At 37.9% G+C, this 16200-nt stretch overlaps 2 protein-coding genes and 1 long non-coding RNA gene across 4 annotated transcripts in view; 1 reads left to right on the top strand and 2 right to left on the bottom strand.

The window, feature by feature from the left end:
* The first annotated feature begins 633 nt into the window (after positions 1-633).
* LOC103139649 (vacuolar protein sorting-associated protein 26B-like) lies at positions 634-10760 on the top strand. The gene is made up of 6 exons (XM_007554394.2): positions 634-1400; positions 4210-4366; positions 4527-4691; positions 5570-5745; positions 5820-5962; positions 9599-10760. The coding sequence occupies exons 1-6, from the start codon at positions 1178-1180 to the stop codon at positions 9734-9736; spliced, it is 1002 nt and encodes a 333-aa protein (XP_007554456.1). The 5' UTR covers positions 634-1177; the 3' UTR covers positions 9737-10760.
* On the bottom strand, positions 10398-13716 carry LOC107836497 (uncharacterized). The gene is made up of 2 exons (XR_001662408.1): positions 13131-13716; positions 10398-13047 (listed from the first exon to the last, which is right to left on the bottom strand). It is a non-coding gene; the product is annotated as an uncharacterized LOC107836497 (long non-coding RNA).
* A 349-nt stretch (positions 13717-14065) lies between these two features.
* The window catches only part of thyn1 (thymocyte nuclear protein 1), a 3273-nt gene continuing 1138 nt past the window's right edge, over positions 14066-16200 (bottom strand). For both annotated transcript variants that reach the window (XM_007554396.2, XM_007554395.2), the window contains exons 3-8: positions 15868-16037; positions 15710-15778; positions 15537-15629; positions 14493-14588; positions 14256-14406; positions 14066-14180 (exon numbers count right to left, since the gene is read on the bottom strand). In XM_007554396.2, the coding sequence (XP_007554458.1) occupies positions 14134-14180; positions 14256-14406; positions 14493-14588; positions 15537-15629; positions 15710-15778; positions 15868-16037 (626 nt within the window). In that variant the 3' untranslated portion in view covers positions 14066-14133. The remainder of the gene's footprint in view (positions 14181-14255; positions 14407-14492; positions 14589-15536; positions 15630-15709; positions 15779-15867; positions 16038-16200) is intronic.

The following is a 16200-nucleotide window of genomic DNA, read 5'->3' on the forward strand; positions in this document are numbered from 1 at the left end:
AAGCTAGATTTACATTAAAATTCTGTTGAAATATACTCATAAAAATAAGTTTTGTGACCAAAATTCTCAGATGTGCAAATAAGTAGTTTTTATTTCATCTCTAATAAAGTTTGGGTATTATTTTATTTCACTTTGTTCTATATATTTCTTGCTAAGACATAATTACCATTGTCAAGAACAACCTCTTTGTATTATGGCAGCCATATTGGCTGTATTGAGGTAGGGGCTGGTGAGAAACCTAAAATTGATTCGATTTCCAGGAACTGGTTAATCAAGCTTCAAACTTGGAAATGTCAACTTTTGACTAAAAATTGCTGACGTATAAATAAGCTACATCTTTAAACAAATAAAACAGAGTCAAAGCCGTTTTTTTACGAGATAGAACTGCGTATTAAAAAGTGCTATTTTAAAATATCTGGAAAATGGTGATATTGAAAACTTAAGTCGCCGATAAATTAGCAGTCGCTGGACAGTCATTTCATTTCTATTATTAATGATAATTAATGATGTTCAACTAATGAAAAAACGGGATACAGTTTATTGGAAACTAAAAATATTGCGTTTTCTAATATCAATCGAGATACACCTTGTGGTGTTTGAGTTTTAAAGGTCTACCACCGCATTTGCTTCTTTCCGGTTTTATTTTGAAAACCTCTACCCGGAAGTAGTCGACGCAACGCAAGTAGCATCAGCTAACGTTACATCTTACTCGTTTGACAACATCCTCTGTCTTATCCGTCAGACCACAAACATGTAAGAGTAAATTACGCCGCGATAACCGAGTCCACCTTAGACTGTTTGTTGAAGGCAGTTAAATGGTTGCAGTGAGTCCGACGTAGAAGAGAAAAAACGGAAACGGCTAATTTGCTAACACACATATTCATGTGCGTTCTGCTTTTACCGTCATATTGCTAGTTTGTCGTAGGTATGGACCTGTAGCCAAAGTAAACTTTTCTTTTTGTACAATATTTATTCGTTTCTTCACGACTAAGTGCTTTATTCGAGCTCAAAAGGGGAAGTGAGCTCGTACACCCTGCAGGCCTTCATGTGTGTTTGTTTTCTGCTTCGAAACATCGTTGAAAAACGGGGTCCTCTTGGTTCAGCCTGCTAACAAGTCCCTGCGCTGCGATAACAACTACTTTAATGAGATAAGAGTTGGAGCATCCCGGTCGTTATAATGAGTTTCTTTAGTTTTGGACAAAGTGCAGAAATCGATGTAGTCCTCAATGACGCCGAAACGAGAAAAAAGGTTGAACACAAGACCGAAGATGGGAAGAAAGACAAATACTTTCTTTTCTACGACGGAGAGACAGTCAGTGGAAAGGTGAATGTGACGCTGAAGAACCCCGGGAAGAGGCTGGAGCATCACGGCATCAAAATCGAATTTGTCGGCCAAATAGGTGGGTGGGAAGTATTAGTCATATAAAGCAACAAATGATCACAAGTTATTCCTTTGATCCGGAATTTAAGCATTATTCTTCATAAAGCACTGGGTGTACTTCATAAGAATATTTGTGAAATGCAAAGATTTGTAGTTTAGGAAAGCTTGTCTATTGCAATAGACTGTTGTTGTTGGGTTTTTTTTTTTTACTAGAAAAGCATATCCAGTGTCAATTTTAGGGAGGTTTTTTTTTTGTCCAGATATTTCTTTACATTACAATCTCAAGCTGGTTTTATTTGATTTACCAGCTTTGTGTGCATCTGTGAGCTTTCCAAATCAACCCAGTGAAATCTTGTTGAATTCTTTGAAAAATTGTTCAAGCTCTGACAGATTAGTTGGACAGTATTTGTGTATATCAATTTTAAAGTTTCAAATTGACAGATTATAATCTGGATTTAGGTGGTTTAATTACTCTAAACCACAACTAAGTGGTTTAGAGTAATTATTCTAAACCACTTAATTGCAGCCCTGGTTGTATATTTAGGATCACTGTCCTGAAAGGTTAACCTCCTCTCTAGTCTCACATCTTTGGCAGCCTCTAACCAGTTTTTTTAAATATATTTTTACTCGGGGTTACCTTGTAGTTAACTCCATCTATTGTCTCTCTGGCCAGCTCCACTGAAGAAAATCATCTACAGAACACAGTGCTGTCACCACTTCATTGCATAGTTTATATTTAGCGTGATGTGCTGCGTTAGTTTTCCATGACACATAGTGTTTTGTATATTGGCCAAAAAGTTCAATTTTGATCTCATCAGAACCAGAGCACAGTCTCGATGCGGATGCCGAGCCTACTGCATCGTTACTGGTAAACTGAAACAAGACTTCTTACATGGAGCCAGTTTAAGGACTTCAAAACTGGAGTAATGTTCTCCGTCTTCCTGGTTTTGGTGATATTAGTCCATTAATCCTGGATGGAGGGTGTAGAAGGCTGACTTTGTAACTATCTTTATGAAGGTTCAGATCTGAGTCACTATTATTCCCCTTCCCCTGCTTGACCGGTTAGGTGGGCGGTCATGTGTTGACAGGTATTTGCAGTTGTCCTACTCTCTGTACATGTTTAGATATTTGATTGAACAGTTCTTTACAAGATAAAATGTTGTTTTGCAGCCAAAATATTTGGTCATCATGATGCAGTTTGTTCACTAATGTTCTTCATCAAACAAATAATGACTTCACAGAACAGCTGGATTTATACCGAGACCAAATTACACATAGATAAACACTATTTACAAATTAGGAACTTCTGAAGGCAATTAGTGCATTCAGTTTAGTGCCATCTGAAAGTGCAAATCAAACTCAGATTTTCACGTGTAAACAATTTTACAGTTGTTCACTACGATTTCCATAAAATTTATAGAAGTTTGTGGTTGCAATCTGGAAAAATGTTAGTGCAGTGGTGTCCAGACAAGAAGTTAAACTTGCTGTGGGCCACAAAATTCATGAAATTAAAAATGCAAAATTGTTTTGTTTTGGGGTTTTGTGTAACTTTTTACCTGCTCAACACTAAATTAATTTTTAAAATAAAATCTGTATATAATTGGCGATCCAAAACAGAAAAATCCTTTTGGGCTGTTGCCTTATTTAAAAAACAAAAAAAACAAAAAAAAACACACACACACAATTTCCACATTTTTGAGTCATTAATTGCTTTTTATTTTGTTGGCTACATTTTTACCCATTTTTGACTTGAGGTAAGGGGGGTGAACAAATGGGCCCTGTGCCAAACTTTAGACACCGCTGTCTTAGGGGTTGTCTACCTTTGAATGGACTATATAAACATAAAATGTAACAAATGCATTAAAAAAAAAAAGCTGTTATTCTTAAGGCTCCCAGTTGAACTGAAGGAAGGTTGCAGCCTAAATGTGAAACTGGAAAGTAGTACATGGAGGCGGATAGTAATTATTTCTGGGGTTTGTCCTACATATTATGGTGCAAAACACCTGAGTGGTGCTTCATCGTGCTAACAAGTTGATGGTAGCTACATCTCAGTTGGGAGGCTTGTCCCAAATCTCCAGGCGGAAATCAACAACAAAGTGTTCAACACCTTCCAAACTGAAAGTATCAGAGGATCATGGCTGCAAGGAAACAGAAAGACCTGGGCTGACGTGATCCTCCTCATGCTATGGATAACACTGCTGTAGTTGTATGAATATTTAGTAGTAAAATAAAGTGTATTCTTTTAATATTTTCAGTGAAAGAGACAGGAATGTTTCTTTGTCCCAATAAATTGATAGTAATGTACCAAAAATACTTGGACGTAATGTAATTTAAGCTTGGTCTAATTGTATTTAAGATTTGGGCATTTTATTATTATTATTACTATTATTATTATTTATCTAATTCTTCACCCTCCAAATAAATCTTAACTTTAGCTTCAGATCCATTTCTCATATATTCTGTACAAAATAAAGTCCCAAGTAGTTTCGGTTTCAGCTGAGTAAATATTACTTACTTGTATTTAAATACAAGTTTTGTCTACTGTTAAAAAAAAATCTTACCATATTCCAAAATGTTTACATTTTTTAAAATAAAGATTAAAGCTAGAGTTGTTGAAGTTTCTTTAGACAAAAGGAATTAATGATCAATTGTAATTATGTGCAACATTATCAATAAATAACAAGCAGTTGTAAAAAAAAAAAAAAGCATTTAAGTGCAGGGTAACGTACGGGCTTTCATAGACATATTTTTATTTTTAATGTAATTTTGTGTAGATTGCCCTATGTTTTTATATTTAACGTCACCTTTCTCTCCCCACATTTGCCCAGAGCTGTATTACGACAGAGGAAACCATCATGAATTTGTTTCCCTGGTGAAGGATCTTGCGAGACCCGGTGAAATAACCCAGTCGCAGACCTTCGACTTTGAGTTCACACACGTGGAGAAACCCTACGAGTCCTACACAGGCCAGAACGTCAAGCTAAGGTGCGTTTGATCATTCACTCTGCTGCCTTGCAGGTGCAGAGAATGTAAAGGCTACATTTTAACCTGCTTGGCATGCAACACCGAGTTCAACGTTTAACCGACGACGTTGTCTTTATGCCACATTTACAGACTGGATGTAAAAATCTGTTTACGTTTTCAGGTACTTCCTTCGTGCCACGGTGATAAGAAGATTAAATGACATAAGTAAAGAGATGGACATTGTGGTCCACACACTGAGCACCTACCCTGAACTCAACTCCTCTATCAAGATGGAAGTTGGAATCGAAGACTGCCTCCATATCGAGTTTGAGTACAACAAATCTAAGTAAGTCATGTTGAGATTATAAACTATTGCGAGGCCTACAATTAGCCATGGACAGTTATGGATGATTTTCTGCGACAAGCGAAGAAAACCTGATGTTTGTTCTAAAAAGAGATCTCCACCCATTGAATCTTTAGATGTTATTGCTTACTGATTACAGGCATATTTAAAACAACAACAAAAACAACACACATTTTGTAGCGTTGCTTGATTATGGAAAAAAATAAGTTGGTGTTGCATTGGCTCTCAAACAGGAGAACAACATTACTTTTTCACAGCTGAATGTTGTTGAAAATCTTCATGTGAATAAGAAAATATAAACTAACAAGGCATATCAAAACAGAGAGGATGCAAGCTAGCATTAGCTCTTGCTAACCCTACCCTGCGTGAAGATCCTCAGCAGAGAAAGATGTGCTCGCTTCAAAAGTCTTTTTCCTGGAGGCTTTTGAAGCGATGGTTGAATATGAAATATAATGCTTTTAAGTGAGTTGCTGATAGGAAGTTAAAGCTGGTTCCTAAAACCTTCCTGTTTTAGGAAGCTAGGGGAAAACTGTCAAACCCAATAACAGTAACAACAAAAATGGTTGGAAATATTTTATGGGCTTGTAGTGCTAGAGCAGAGTATACTTCTGATTTCAAAGTGTAGACGTAAAACATTAAACTTTTACCACAAAGCATATAAACAGTTGAAAAACAACTTTTTTTCCCCTGTTTGTAAAAAAAAAACGATCCATAGGTACAAAAAAAAACAACAAAAAAAACTGGGTTGTTCATGTATCAGCTTAAAAGCTCTTTGACCAAAAATCAAACTAAAATAAGTTTAATTCATTACTGAAGTTCTTTTTTTCTTTTTTCGGTTTCTATCTTTTGTTTTGTGACAGATACCATCTGAAGGATGTGATTGTGGGCAAAATCTATTTCCTCCTGGTGAGGATTAAAATAAAACACATGGAGATCGACATCATCAAACGCGAGACGACCGGCACCGGCCCGAGCGTCTACCACGAAAACGACACGATCGCAAAGTACGAGATCATGGACGGAGCGCCGGTCCGAGGTGAGCGTCTTTCATTTAGCGTTACAGCTCTAACGAGCAAAAACAAAAGTGATTAAATGCGGTTCATCTTTCAGGTGAATCTATTCCTATCCGATTATTTCTGGCCGGTTATGATCTGACTCCGACCATGCGAGACATCAACAAGAAGTTCTCCGTGCGTTACTACCTGAATCTGGTATTGATCGATGAAGAGGAGAGACGCTACTTTAAACAACAGGTATGGAAAAACAAAAAACAGAAGTGAAGGGCCTCGGTTTAAAAAAATTAATAACATTTAACTTGAGTTATACATTTAAAGGCAAAAAAAAAAAAAAGAAAGAAAAGGAAGTACCAGATCACCAACACACTGAGCTCACAGTAGTTCTCTTTTGGTGATGCGAACAACGCATTTATTTCCCATTGAGCTTAAAATAAAGAAACACTGACCTTAACAATCCAGCTTGTTCCGCCACTCGGACACAGATTGAATTCTAAAATTGATCTCCCCACAGTCCATTAACTTTTCAACTCGCGTCAACTAAAGCGAGTCTTTCATTCAAACGGATCGATACAAACCGCCGGTTCGCTGTAGCGCTCGCACGCCCCTGTTACGGTCTGCAGGTGCAACAACAACAGAGCCTGATGGAACAGTTTAAGTGCTACATTGGAGGCTCATTAGTTGTTTTAAAAGGCGGATCTGCTGCAGGGATCAGGAGGGCGAGATCGCCGTTTGGGATAAACGTGCTAAATTTCTGGCAAAGACACAAAATCTTACCAAGCGTTTTTTGGTCTAGTTTCTAGTGCAAATATCTCGGTACATTCAAACTAACTTATAAGTAAGTTTGTAGCAAAATATAAGAGAATGTCTTTTTTTTCACATTTAGTGCATGAAATCATGGTTTGGAAACTAAAATTTTGAATTCCGTTTTTCTTCTTCTCATTTTAAATTAGTTTGAGCCAAAATGTTTAAGAAATCTGTGTAAAAAGAGGCATTTCTATCGTCTTTTACACTTTTATGTTTACATGAGATAATCTAGTCAGGCTCAAACCTCACTTTGATGTCAACCTTCACAGAAGTAAGTTAATTTCAGAGTTTTAGATTAGTAAATGACCAGATTCACATTTTTGGGGGTTAAAGCAGATTTTGTTTTTAGTCAATAATTCCTTAAAATGTATAAAAAAAAGTACAAAGTTCACCGTGAGATTATTTCACTCATGACGAAGGAAAAATAAATGTCTTATTAGTGAAAGAATCTGCTGCTGGAACTAGAACTTTTTCATCTATATTAAGGAATTATTATTTCCAGTGTAATAAGATATTTGCTCCACAAACTAGACCAAAAATGCTTGGTAAGATTTTGTTTCTGTAGTGCTGGAGCATAGAAAATGATTTTATTTCCTTTTTTTTTCTCGTACCATAGTGTAACTGTTCTAATAATCCATCAATTCTTCCATGCACTTCTTTCATCTTTTGACCAACCCATCCATTCGTCCGTCTGTTAATCCCTAATCCCTTCTGTGGTGTGTTGATTTGTTTATCCATCCAGAGTTGTGCTCATGTTCCATTTGAAATCTGCGCCATTATTTATAGGTGAAACTTTAGATTTGAGCAGCGAGTCTGGACTAGTGCAAAAGTAAAACATACAGGAACGATGTTAGACCACAACACGTCGATACGGCACGGCTGCTGCATGTTGCTGTCGCAGCTCTGCGCTCTCTTTTTCTCTCTTTTCTCTCTCTCTCTCTTCCTCTCTCTGTCTGTGGCTTTTAGTGGTCATTCCCATGCAGTCTTTGCTGAGGAAGCTCCGGCTCTTACTTAAATCACGGCCGCCAGCGTTCTGATGCATAATGCATGAAACTGCATCACAATAAAGGTTAGCCGTCTCTCTGTGGGTCAGGGGAAAATGTGGCCAGGAAAGTAAAGTGGGAATATTCCCAATGAAATCTCAGTTTTTGAATGTGCTTTTATTACAGTGCTCTTTTGTTGTTGTTGTTGTTGTGTTTCCCAGCTCTTGAAAGATGCCATTTTGGCTGCTGACCGAGCAGCGATTGCTGTTAATCTCTGAGCTTCTGATGCTTTTTTTAGATTCCATATGAAAACTAATCTCCTGGTGTGTTAAATGTTGCAGTTCATTTATGCAGCCCTGAGACCAAAAAAAGGTCTGCAACCTTTACTATCAAAAGAGGCATTTCTGAACCCAATTCAGTGAAGTTAAACCATTTTAGAGCAACAAATATTATGTGGCGTGACATATTATTTTTTTTTCATAAATATCTACTACAGGAAGCCTGTTATTTAAAAAAAAAAAACAGTGATTTTATTCCTATCTTTAGGTTTGAAAAATAGAAAACTCTTGGAGATGACTAACATTTTCTTATATGGGATGTTGATATTTGCACATAGTTTTCTGCCTATTATTAATAGATAGATCTACATAAAAATGACAGGTACTTTCCAGTTGTGGAAATTTAATGAATTAAATGCAGTTCCAAAGAGCCACAGGTGATAGACCCCTGGTTCATATCATGGGAATTGGACCAAACAGATGTTGAACTTTTTTTGACTAAAGTAAAACGCCATAATTTAGCTAAAAATCAAACTGTGGCAGTCCATGTTTACCACTGTGTTGCACTGTAACCAGATAAATTGTCAAATACTTTCTATTCCTGAAACCTACAGTGTTAGATATAACAATATCAGATCTCAGAGCATTAGCTCACACCTTGACAAAGATAGATCTGGATGTTCTCTACATTCAGTCTGGAGTTATAAAAAAAACCTGGGTTGTGTCGGAGAACATGCTCTTTACTCACGTAGACTTTATTTTGGAACAAAAATACTAAATGAAATTACACAAAATGAACAAAGCTGATTTGGAAAAATGAGACAAAAATGCAACTTTTGCGATTGTCGATTTAATGCTGTGTTAAATTCAAATGAGTGCCATCAATTATCTAATAACATCCCTTTAGTGTTGTAGTTTGCCCTAAATCCAGAAGAGGGCGCCACTAGTCATCATTAAGCTGAGCCAGTTGATACAGAAATAAAGATGGCGGTGCCATACAAGAAAGGGAAAGAGAAACAGTTCAGAGTCCGGTGTGGGACGCAAAATGTTCTTTATACGGTTCTGTTTTGAAATATAAACACCCAACAAGCTAAAGTTTCTCCTTAGTAGCGCGGATTAGTGTCAACTTCTCAACAATTACTTCTGTGCTTCAAAGGCGAAAATGTGAGGACAGAAAAGCAGAGAAAAATTGTAACTTGATGGAGGATAAAAAAGCCCGATTCCAATAAGCATGGCTGACTTTTATTTATGTTGAAAGCTGCTGTTAGTTAATGCCTTCCTTCAAGAGTAACCAGACAGTATGAACAAATCTGTTCATGGGGGATTAAGTGTTTCACACATTTTATTTTTTCATCTTTTACTCTTATTTTTTTTACTATTTTTATTTATTTGTATTTTGAACACATTAGAAGTAAAAAATCACACACATGAACAAGAAATGCAGAAAACAGATATTGTTGTACCACAATAATCTTAACATGCTTGAAAAGGAGTAGGTAGAAGTAAGAAACTTTTATGTTTTTTATTCAGCATCGTATATTTATGAAATACCTACATTTTATAAATACTATATTTACTTAATACACATTATTAAATAAAATTTAATAATGTGAGAAAACCCAAATTTTCTGTTTATTCAGTATTTATTATAGCTGATAAAATAATAGAATTTAATAATGATATTTTTGGGGGAGGTTTTTCCATTCAGCTTTATATGAAAAACGTAGTCTGTACAGACTACAGACTGTGCAGGGATGCAAAAAAAAAAAAAAAAAAAGAGTCACCTTTTGTTATCTCCACCCTAACAGGAAATCACACTGTGGAGAAAAGGAGACGTGGTGAGGAAAAGCATGTCCCATCAGGCCGCCATCGCCTCCCAGAGGTTCGAGGGCTCAGCCGCTTCAGAGAGCGCCCTGGAGCAGGCCGCCAAGGAGGAGAGCGGGTAGCTCCGCCCATCTTCCGCTCGCCGGCAAATCTGCACCGGACGGATGATCACCTGACAACTGTGCAAACATCTGGCGAGGCAGCTGTTTTACTCGTGGCTGTGCTGGTAAAAAAAACAAACAAAAGAAACGAGTGAAAAGGGAGGAAGGAGGGAAGAAAAAAACACAACACGATGCACACTAATACCGTGCGTGAACTTTTAAAAAAAAGAAGAGAAAAAAAACAGTTTGCATGAGGCGTTCAGGGTGGCTTCAGGCTCCTTCCTCACACATGCTTATTATTTTCTGTACAGGAATCAAACTAATCACCTGTCGCAGTGTCTGCTGTGTAAGATCACGTAAAATTCCTTTACATTTTTACGCTTTCTTCATTACATTCTAATGCTTTTTGGACATATTGATTTCCCTTTTTCTTTGTCAAATACCCATTTTCTTCCAAGTGAATCTCTGACATTCCACGTCGAATGAATGAATGAATTCCTATAAGGTCTAACAATAAGAGAAAAAAAAAAAAGAGCATCGACTTTTGCACTGCTTGATCTTGTTGAACACGTTTTCCTTTTTCTTTTTTTTGTTGCACAAAATGCATCAGAAACTGGAACCTCTTGGTCCTGTTTGGGCGAGAGCTTTGAAGTATTATCCCACTTCCTGTTTTTGTTTTTTGTTTTTTAAATCTGTAAATAAGACCAGTCAAACCTGTTAACCTGTTCCAGCTTGTATAGGTTGATTTAACCCGGACACAGAGCTACAGATTGACCTTGTCATGTCCATGTGCTTTTACCTCAGCATTCCAGTGGTGTTTCGGAGAAGTGTTTGTATTAGGGTCCGACTGTACGGAGTCATCTGTATCCTCCTCATTAGAGACTTGAAAGTTGTGCCTATGTGTATTAAGCTAATGAAAATCTTCCTGCCTCTAACATGATTTTAGTCTTTTAACCAGAGAAAAATTACAGTAGAACTATCTATCTTTTGCAAAATGCTTATCGATTATTCCTCATTCCCAAGCGTCCAATAAATTGATGCCAAATGGAGAGCTCTTGTGTGTTTGTCCATAATTGAGTGGATTTATTAATCTGCCACAATTCTGAATGCAAAATGAAAGTAGCATTCAAAGCTTGAGACAACAGAAACATTAGCTACGGGTTGTAAAAATACCACTGATGGCCATCGCTTTTAATTTCCGACTACATTCCACTAGTTTTACATTTATAATACCACTTCTGTACCAGTTTAGACACAACACTTTGCTAACTGGTGGATTGGTGTCCAGCTAGTAGGAACAGAAGTCCTAATGCTAAGCTAGAGTCTATGTAGTAGCACAAAAGTCTAGCCCTACGATTCGGCTCGATTCTCATCTACACTCGGTGCTTTGTCTGGGCTTTCTCCCACTGAGCTCAAGTTGCCTGGTAGAATTTCCACCGGGCCATTCAGCGAACAGAAAGAGGAATTGTGAACAATGACATCAATTTTTCGGTGCTGTTTCAGAATTGTAGTCTGCCATGGTTTCATTTTGGCAGAGGTAGAAATGAAACGAAGCCATTCAGTGCAGGATGGCTGCGCTTTCTAATATTGAATTAATATTAACAGCTATCTTAAATCTTCGCAGTGAGGGATGGTTGTTTGCAGTGCAGGTAGTTTCTGGTAAGTTTCATAGCGTCAAATAGATGCGTTACATCACAGCAAAACTTTAGCAATTGGATAAAATTTTAAACTCCAACAAAGTTCACACCTCCAGCAAGCAAACAGCCTAAAGTGCAGATCTTTTGTATGAAGTAAAGCGTAGAACGAGGGCATTGTTTTTATCAGGCTAACATAATCCCGACTAGTAGGCTTTGTGATGAATTATGCTCACTGGCTACTTACTAGTTACACCCATCGACCTGCTTAAGTTGGGAGCATCAGAAATGGGAAAGACGTTGGTTTTAAGTGACTCTGAACTTGGTGTGGTTGTTTGTGGAAGACTGGTTGGTCAAAAATTTTAATTCTGCTGTGATTGTTACTCAGCCATCTTGAGGGTTTGCAGAGAACATTTAAAGGAGAAAGGAAGTCCAACCTACACTAGCAAGGTGTACCAGATAGTAAGTTTGCGCTTTTTCTTAGAAATTACAACATAGACTTTTTAATATAAATTGACAATGTGTAAGTAGGTTCCTAAATCTTCACTAGTTAACTAGTTGGGTTTATTAAAGCATTATTAAAGCTGTTGTTCAACAGCTTTAATAATGCAGCTAAAATAAACTTTGACAAGCCCATCCACCAAATCACTGGATTTTAGGGTCTATTTGTCAACCACTTTAATCCAAGTCTAGTAATATGTTAGAGTACACAACATGTTCCCCACTTCTCACCCAATGAAAGCTGAAGTTAAACCCCAGACCCAACAAGGACAAACAGCTACATACAATGAATGGATGGATAGTTAATGTGAAGGCCCTGAATGCCAACTGTCTCACTAGACTTGTGGTAATTGTCATACCATTGCATTGTGTGCCGCTTCGTCCATCTAGCAGGCCTTTGCTAGATGTTGGTAAGCTAGCAGATAAAAGTTGCACTAGTTGGCAAACTCAGCTACTTTGTCCTTTTGAGCTTGTACAGCAGAGTATTACAACTAGTGTAACTGGTTAAATGTCTTTGCAAAGTGGTTAGTGAAAATGAAGCCTCACATCAAGGGTATAGAATATTTATGCAGCCCGCTTGTCAGGCCCAAGGCCGTGCGGCCGCTGTATGTAGACGAGTGAAAGTGCCTTGTGTTTCTGTTAAACAGATTTGGGGAAGGATTTCTGGACGTACCGCAAACACCACAATGGCGTGTTGGCGTTATCATAGCGTCGGCTGGTATTACTGCTGATCTGCACGCTGACATTCAGGTTATTAAATCTTAATGCAGGGAGACAAAAGGGGCTGCTGGATAATGCAGAGGAGGAGCCGTGCTCCGACAGAACATCGCACCAGAGATACTTAGCTCCGCTCTGAATTGTCTTGTTATGAACTGTGCCAAGCCTGATGAGGAGCAGATGTGCCCAAGGACAGGCATTCTTTCACATGAGATCAGATATTGCCACGCAACAGAAAGCTGCACTATGGCTCTCTCTCTGATCCCCAGTTAAAAACACAATTTTATTAAAATCTAAACAATCTCAGATTTAAAAGAAAAATGCTACCTGTAAAGGGTTAGAAATCTGCAGCAAGGTCTCTGGATAAAACTTCTTCCTGTAAGGCACCAGTGCTAACAGTTGCTAATTCTTTTTGAGGAATTCCTATCTGCAAATGTTAGCACTCGGGTAGCGCAAAACATAACTATACTACAAATTAAACTCATGTTTTTTTAATTGTTCTGAACTTCCATATTTTTTAAGCGTCCAAGGAGTAAAACCTCTCTATTTCAACATTATAACACATAGTTAGTGTCTCTGCCTGAGAAAACAGAAATGCATCTCTTTGCTAAGATAAAGGCAGAATAAATGTTTCACATTTTCTTAATATAAAAGAATAACCATAAATTCCACAGATGTGTCTCCTTTTTCTCTCTTTAAAAATGCATAACTCACCAAAAAAAGAAAAAAAAAAAGAAAAGAAAGAGTCGCCTTCCCTGATGTAATCGCGTTCAACTCGGTGAAGTCGTTGCTGCATTTTTCATCATCACTTCCTGTCGTGCAAACACCAGTCGCATAATTTAGATCAGCATTGTGCACAATTTTTACTTTCACCTTATGAACAACATAAAGTGATTTTTGTATTGGTTGGTAACAAAATTCTAATTTGTGTTTAGCAGAAAGTCAAATGTATAAGGTTCCTACGCGGTTAGCGTCAAGGCACAATATTTTTCCAATCAGAACCTTAATATGCATCTGGCACTGTGTCATAAACTTCTGTGTGTAAAGTGTGATGCAACACTAAGTCAGTCAGTAGAATGTCTAAAAAAAAATTATATTTCAATAATTTAATTCAAAATACATCCACTCGGTACTCACCGAATTCCACAGCACATCTTCGTGGTAAGGTTGTCAAAGTCAAGCTAGCATAACTGACCTCACTATTTTTTTTTTTTATTAAAGCTTTTCTTGACCTGGCAAATGTGATACCCTTGGACCTTATCCATCTGTCATAGTGTTCACAATTAGTAGCAAAGCACTGCATTCTTTTTTCTTTCATTTATCACGTGTACATTTAAGATTTAGCACGTCATGTTGACAACTTGACAGCTAAAACCAAAGGTAGTCATCAAGCAGATCTTGAGCGTGTGGCGTCATGTTGTCAATATGTTGTGAATGCATCCTTCTTACATACAACAGTTTAATTTATTCCTGCTAAAGCAAGAGCCCAGAAGAAATCTCTGGTCAAAATAAACTCATTTATTATTCTAAACAGTGAATGGTTTCACAGCGTCACGAACCCAGTCTTCACAGTGGCTCTTTGTCCTCCAGACTCAAAATGAAGTCAAACTCCTCTACGGAAAAAGAAAAAGCAATTGGAACCAGGTTGGGACTGTGACACAAAAACACAATGACTGGTTCTTACAGACCTGGAGTGAGAGGCTGAACGGAGAGCCGGGCCCTGGTGAACAGAGCCACGTCCTTCAGAGGTCCTCCGTTGGCCCGGTGCTGGAGGTGGTGTTCCTTCAACTCCCACAGAGGAACAAAACGCTTCATCATTCTCTGAAACTGAACATCCACCTGAGGGACCGGGAACCCAAAGCTCAGCTCCGAAGCGGGATCTTTATTAATAACCAACCGGCGAATGGATCACTTTCCTAACGTACCATGCTCCACTTGGGGTTGTCCGACGTGCTGCTCGCATCGTAGTGAACGTCTTTCTTGTCAAACTGGGTGTGGTCCACGTAGGCTTCCTTCACGATCTGATCCAGGAAACAGGGCTGAGCATCAAACCTACAGTACCTCCCAGAAGGATTCATACGTCATACCAATGTGATCATACACCACAATTGTGGAGGAAAAACGATTTATGGGTTTTTCCAAATTTGATAACAAATGAAATAAAAATCTAAAACACTGCATTTACAAATTTGGTGACCAATTAGCAGCACTGGACTTTAAAAATTTGAGACTTTTTAAGACCCTTTGAAGACCATTATGAATGAAATTTAAGATCCACATCATGAGAGATGTACAAAAAAAATGCAGGGGACCAAAACTGTGAAATTTCCGATATCTTTTTGTGGCTCTTGGCAGCAGCATTGTGCTTCTCACAGAATGAAAAAGGCATATGGCTTTCTAGTTAGCTGACAAGCTAGCTAGGTATTCATATGCTAGTTTCTAACTGCTTGTTTGTTTGCTTGCTAGCTAGAAAAGAGCTAGCAAGTAAACTATGCACAACACCTAGCAAGTATTAGCAGTGTATTACAGGTGACCTTGAGTCATAGAATCAGTGAATCAAGATGTGAAAGTTTTGCCTTAAAGAAAAGTTCTACGAGAATAATCCTAAATGAGATTAAACAGTTCCACCACAACACAATTTAAAATCTGTGATTAATTTATTTAAGGACAACTAACATTTTCTTTAGTAAATTTCAGACATTTTAAGGCCTTCAACTTACATAAATTACTTTAAGGCTGTTTAAGGATGCTCTGACCCCGCTAAGATGCTTTTCAGGTTTATATTTGTAAAAGATTCTCAAAACCATGCATAACTTTGGACTCCATTCATAATTATGCACTACCTTGTGTTGGTCTTAATAAAATACATTAAATTTTATTATAGAAAGGAGAAAAAAAAATCACAGAACTGTTCCAGGGGTCTGAATACTTTTTTTTGTTAATGCTTCACCAGGATTAGAGTGACTCACTGTCATGATCCCTGCGATCCCCGGCTCCTTACAGTTGCTGTGGTAAAAGAAGGCCTGCTGCCCCACTTTCATCTGCCTCATGAAGTTACGAGCCTGAAGACACGAATTTCCTCTTTTCCTCAGAGTTTTGTTTTCCAAAATAAAAATGGAGTTAAATAATCAACTCAACACACCTGGTAGTTGCGGACGCCGTCCCAGCAGCTGGTCTGATCAGGCAGAGCCTTCAGATCCTCGATGCCAAACTGAAAACAAATGAAGCCTGGATGTCAAACGCTCAGTCAAGGACCACAATTCCTCTCGTTTCTGAAGAAGGTGATGCTGTTTTCTGTACCTTCACGTCGACGCCGTTTTCAAAGCGGCTCTCGGGTTCAGACTTCAGGAGCCAGCGGGTGAAAACAGGAGAGCCTGCAGATTCAGAAACCTTTCCGGTTTTTGCATCAGGAGCTGCAGCTTTCCTTTTTCTGCCAGCTGTAGAGGTTTTCTTGGCATCGACAATTTTGCCTGCAACGTTCAATTGCTCATTAGGAAATAAGAAAGCAATAAGAGTATTTAATAGGTCTCTTTCTTTAGTTGCTGTCAAACATAGTGTTTGACAAATTTGATTAATGGGTTTACAAATGACATAAGCATAAATAACTAAAGCCTTGTCATATATATATATATA

The sequence above is a fragment of the Poecilia formosa genome, unplaced genomic scaffold, assembly GCF_000485575.1.
Source record: "Poecilia formosa unplaced genomic scaffold, Poecilia_formosa-5.1.2 Scaffold63, whole genome shotgun sequence".
Taxonomy (NCBI): Eukaryota; Metazoa; Chordata; class Actinopteri; order Cyprinodontiformes; family Poeciliidae; genus Poecilia; species Poecilia formosa.

Bases quoted from the DNA above. Each gene is read 5' to 3' on its own strand.
- LOC103139649 (XM_007554394.2), top strand. From the start codon at position 1,178: ATGAGTTTCTTTAGTTTTGGACAAAGTGCAGAAATCGATGTAGTCCTC. The intron at 1,401-4,209 runs GTGGGTGGGAAG...ACATTTGCCCAG, and splicing joins CGAATTTGTCGGCCAAATAG to AGCTGTATTACGACAGAGGA. The intron at 5,746-5,819 runs GTGAGCGTCTTT...TTCATCTTTCAG, and splicing joins GGACGGAGCGCCGGTCCGAG to GTGAATCTATTCCTATCCGA.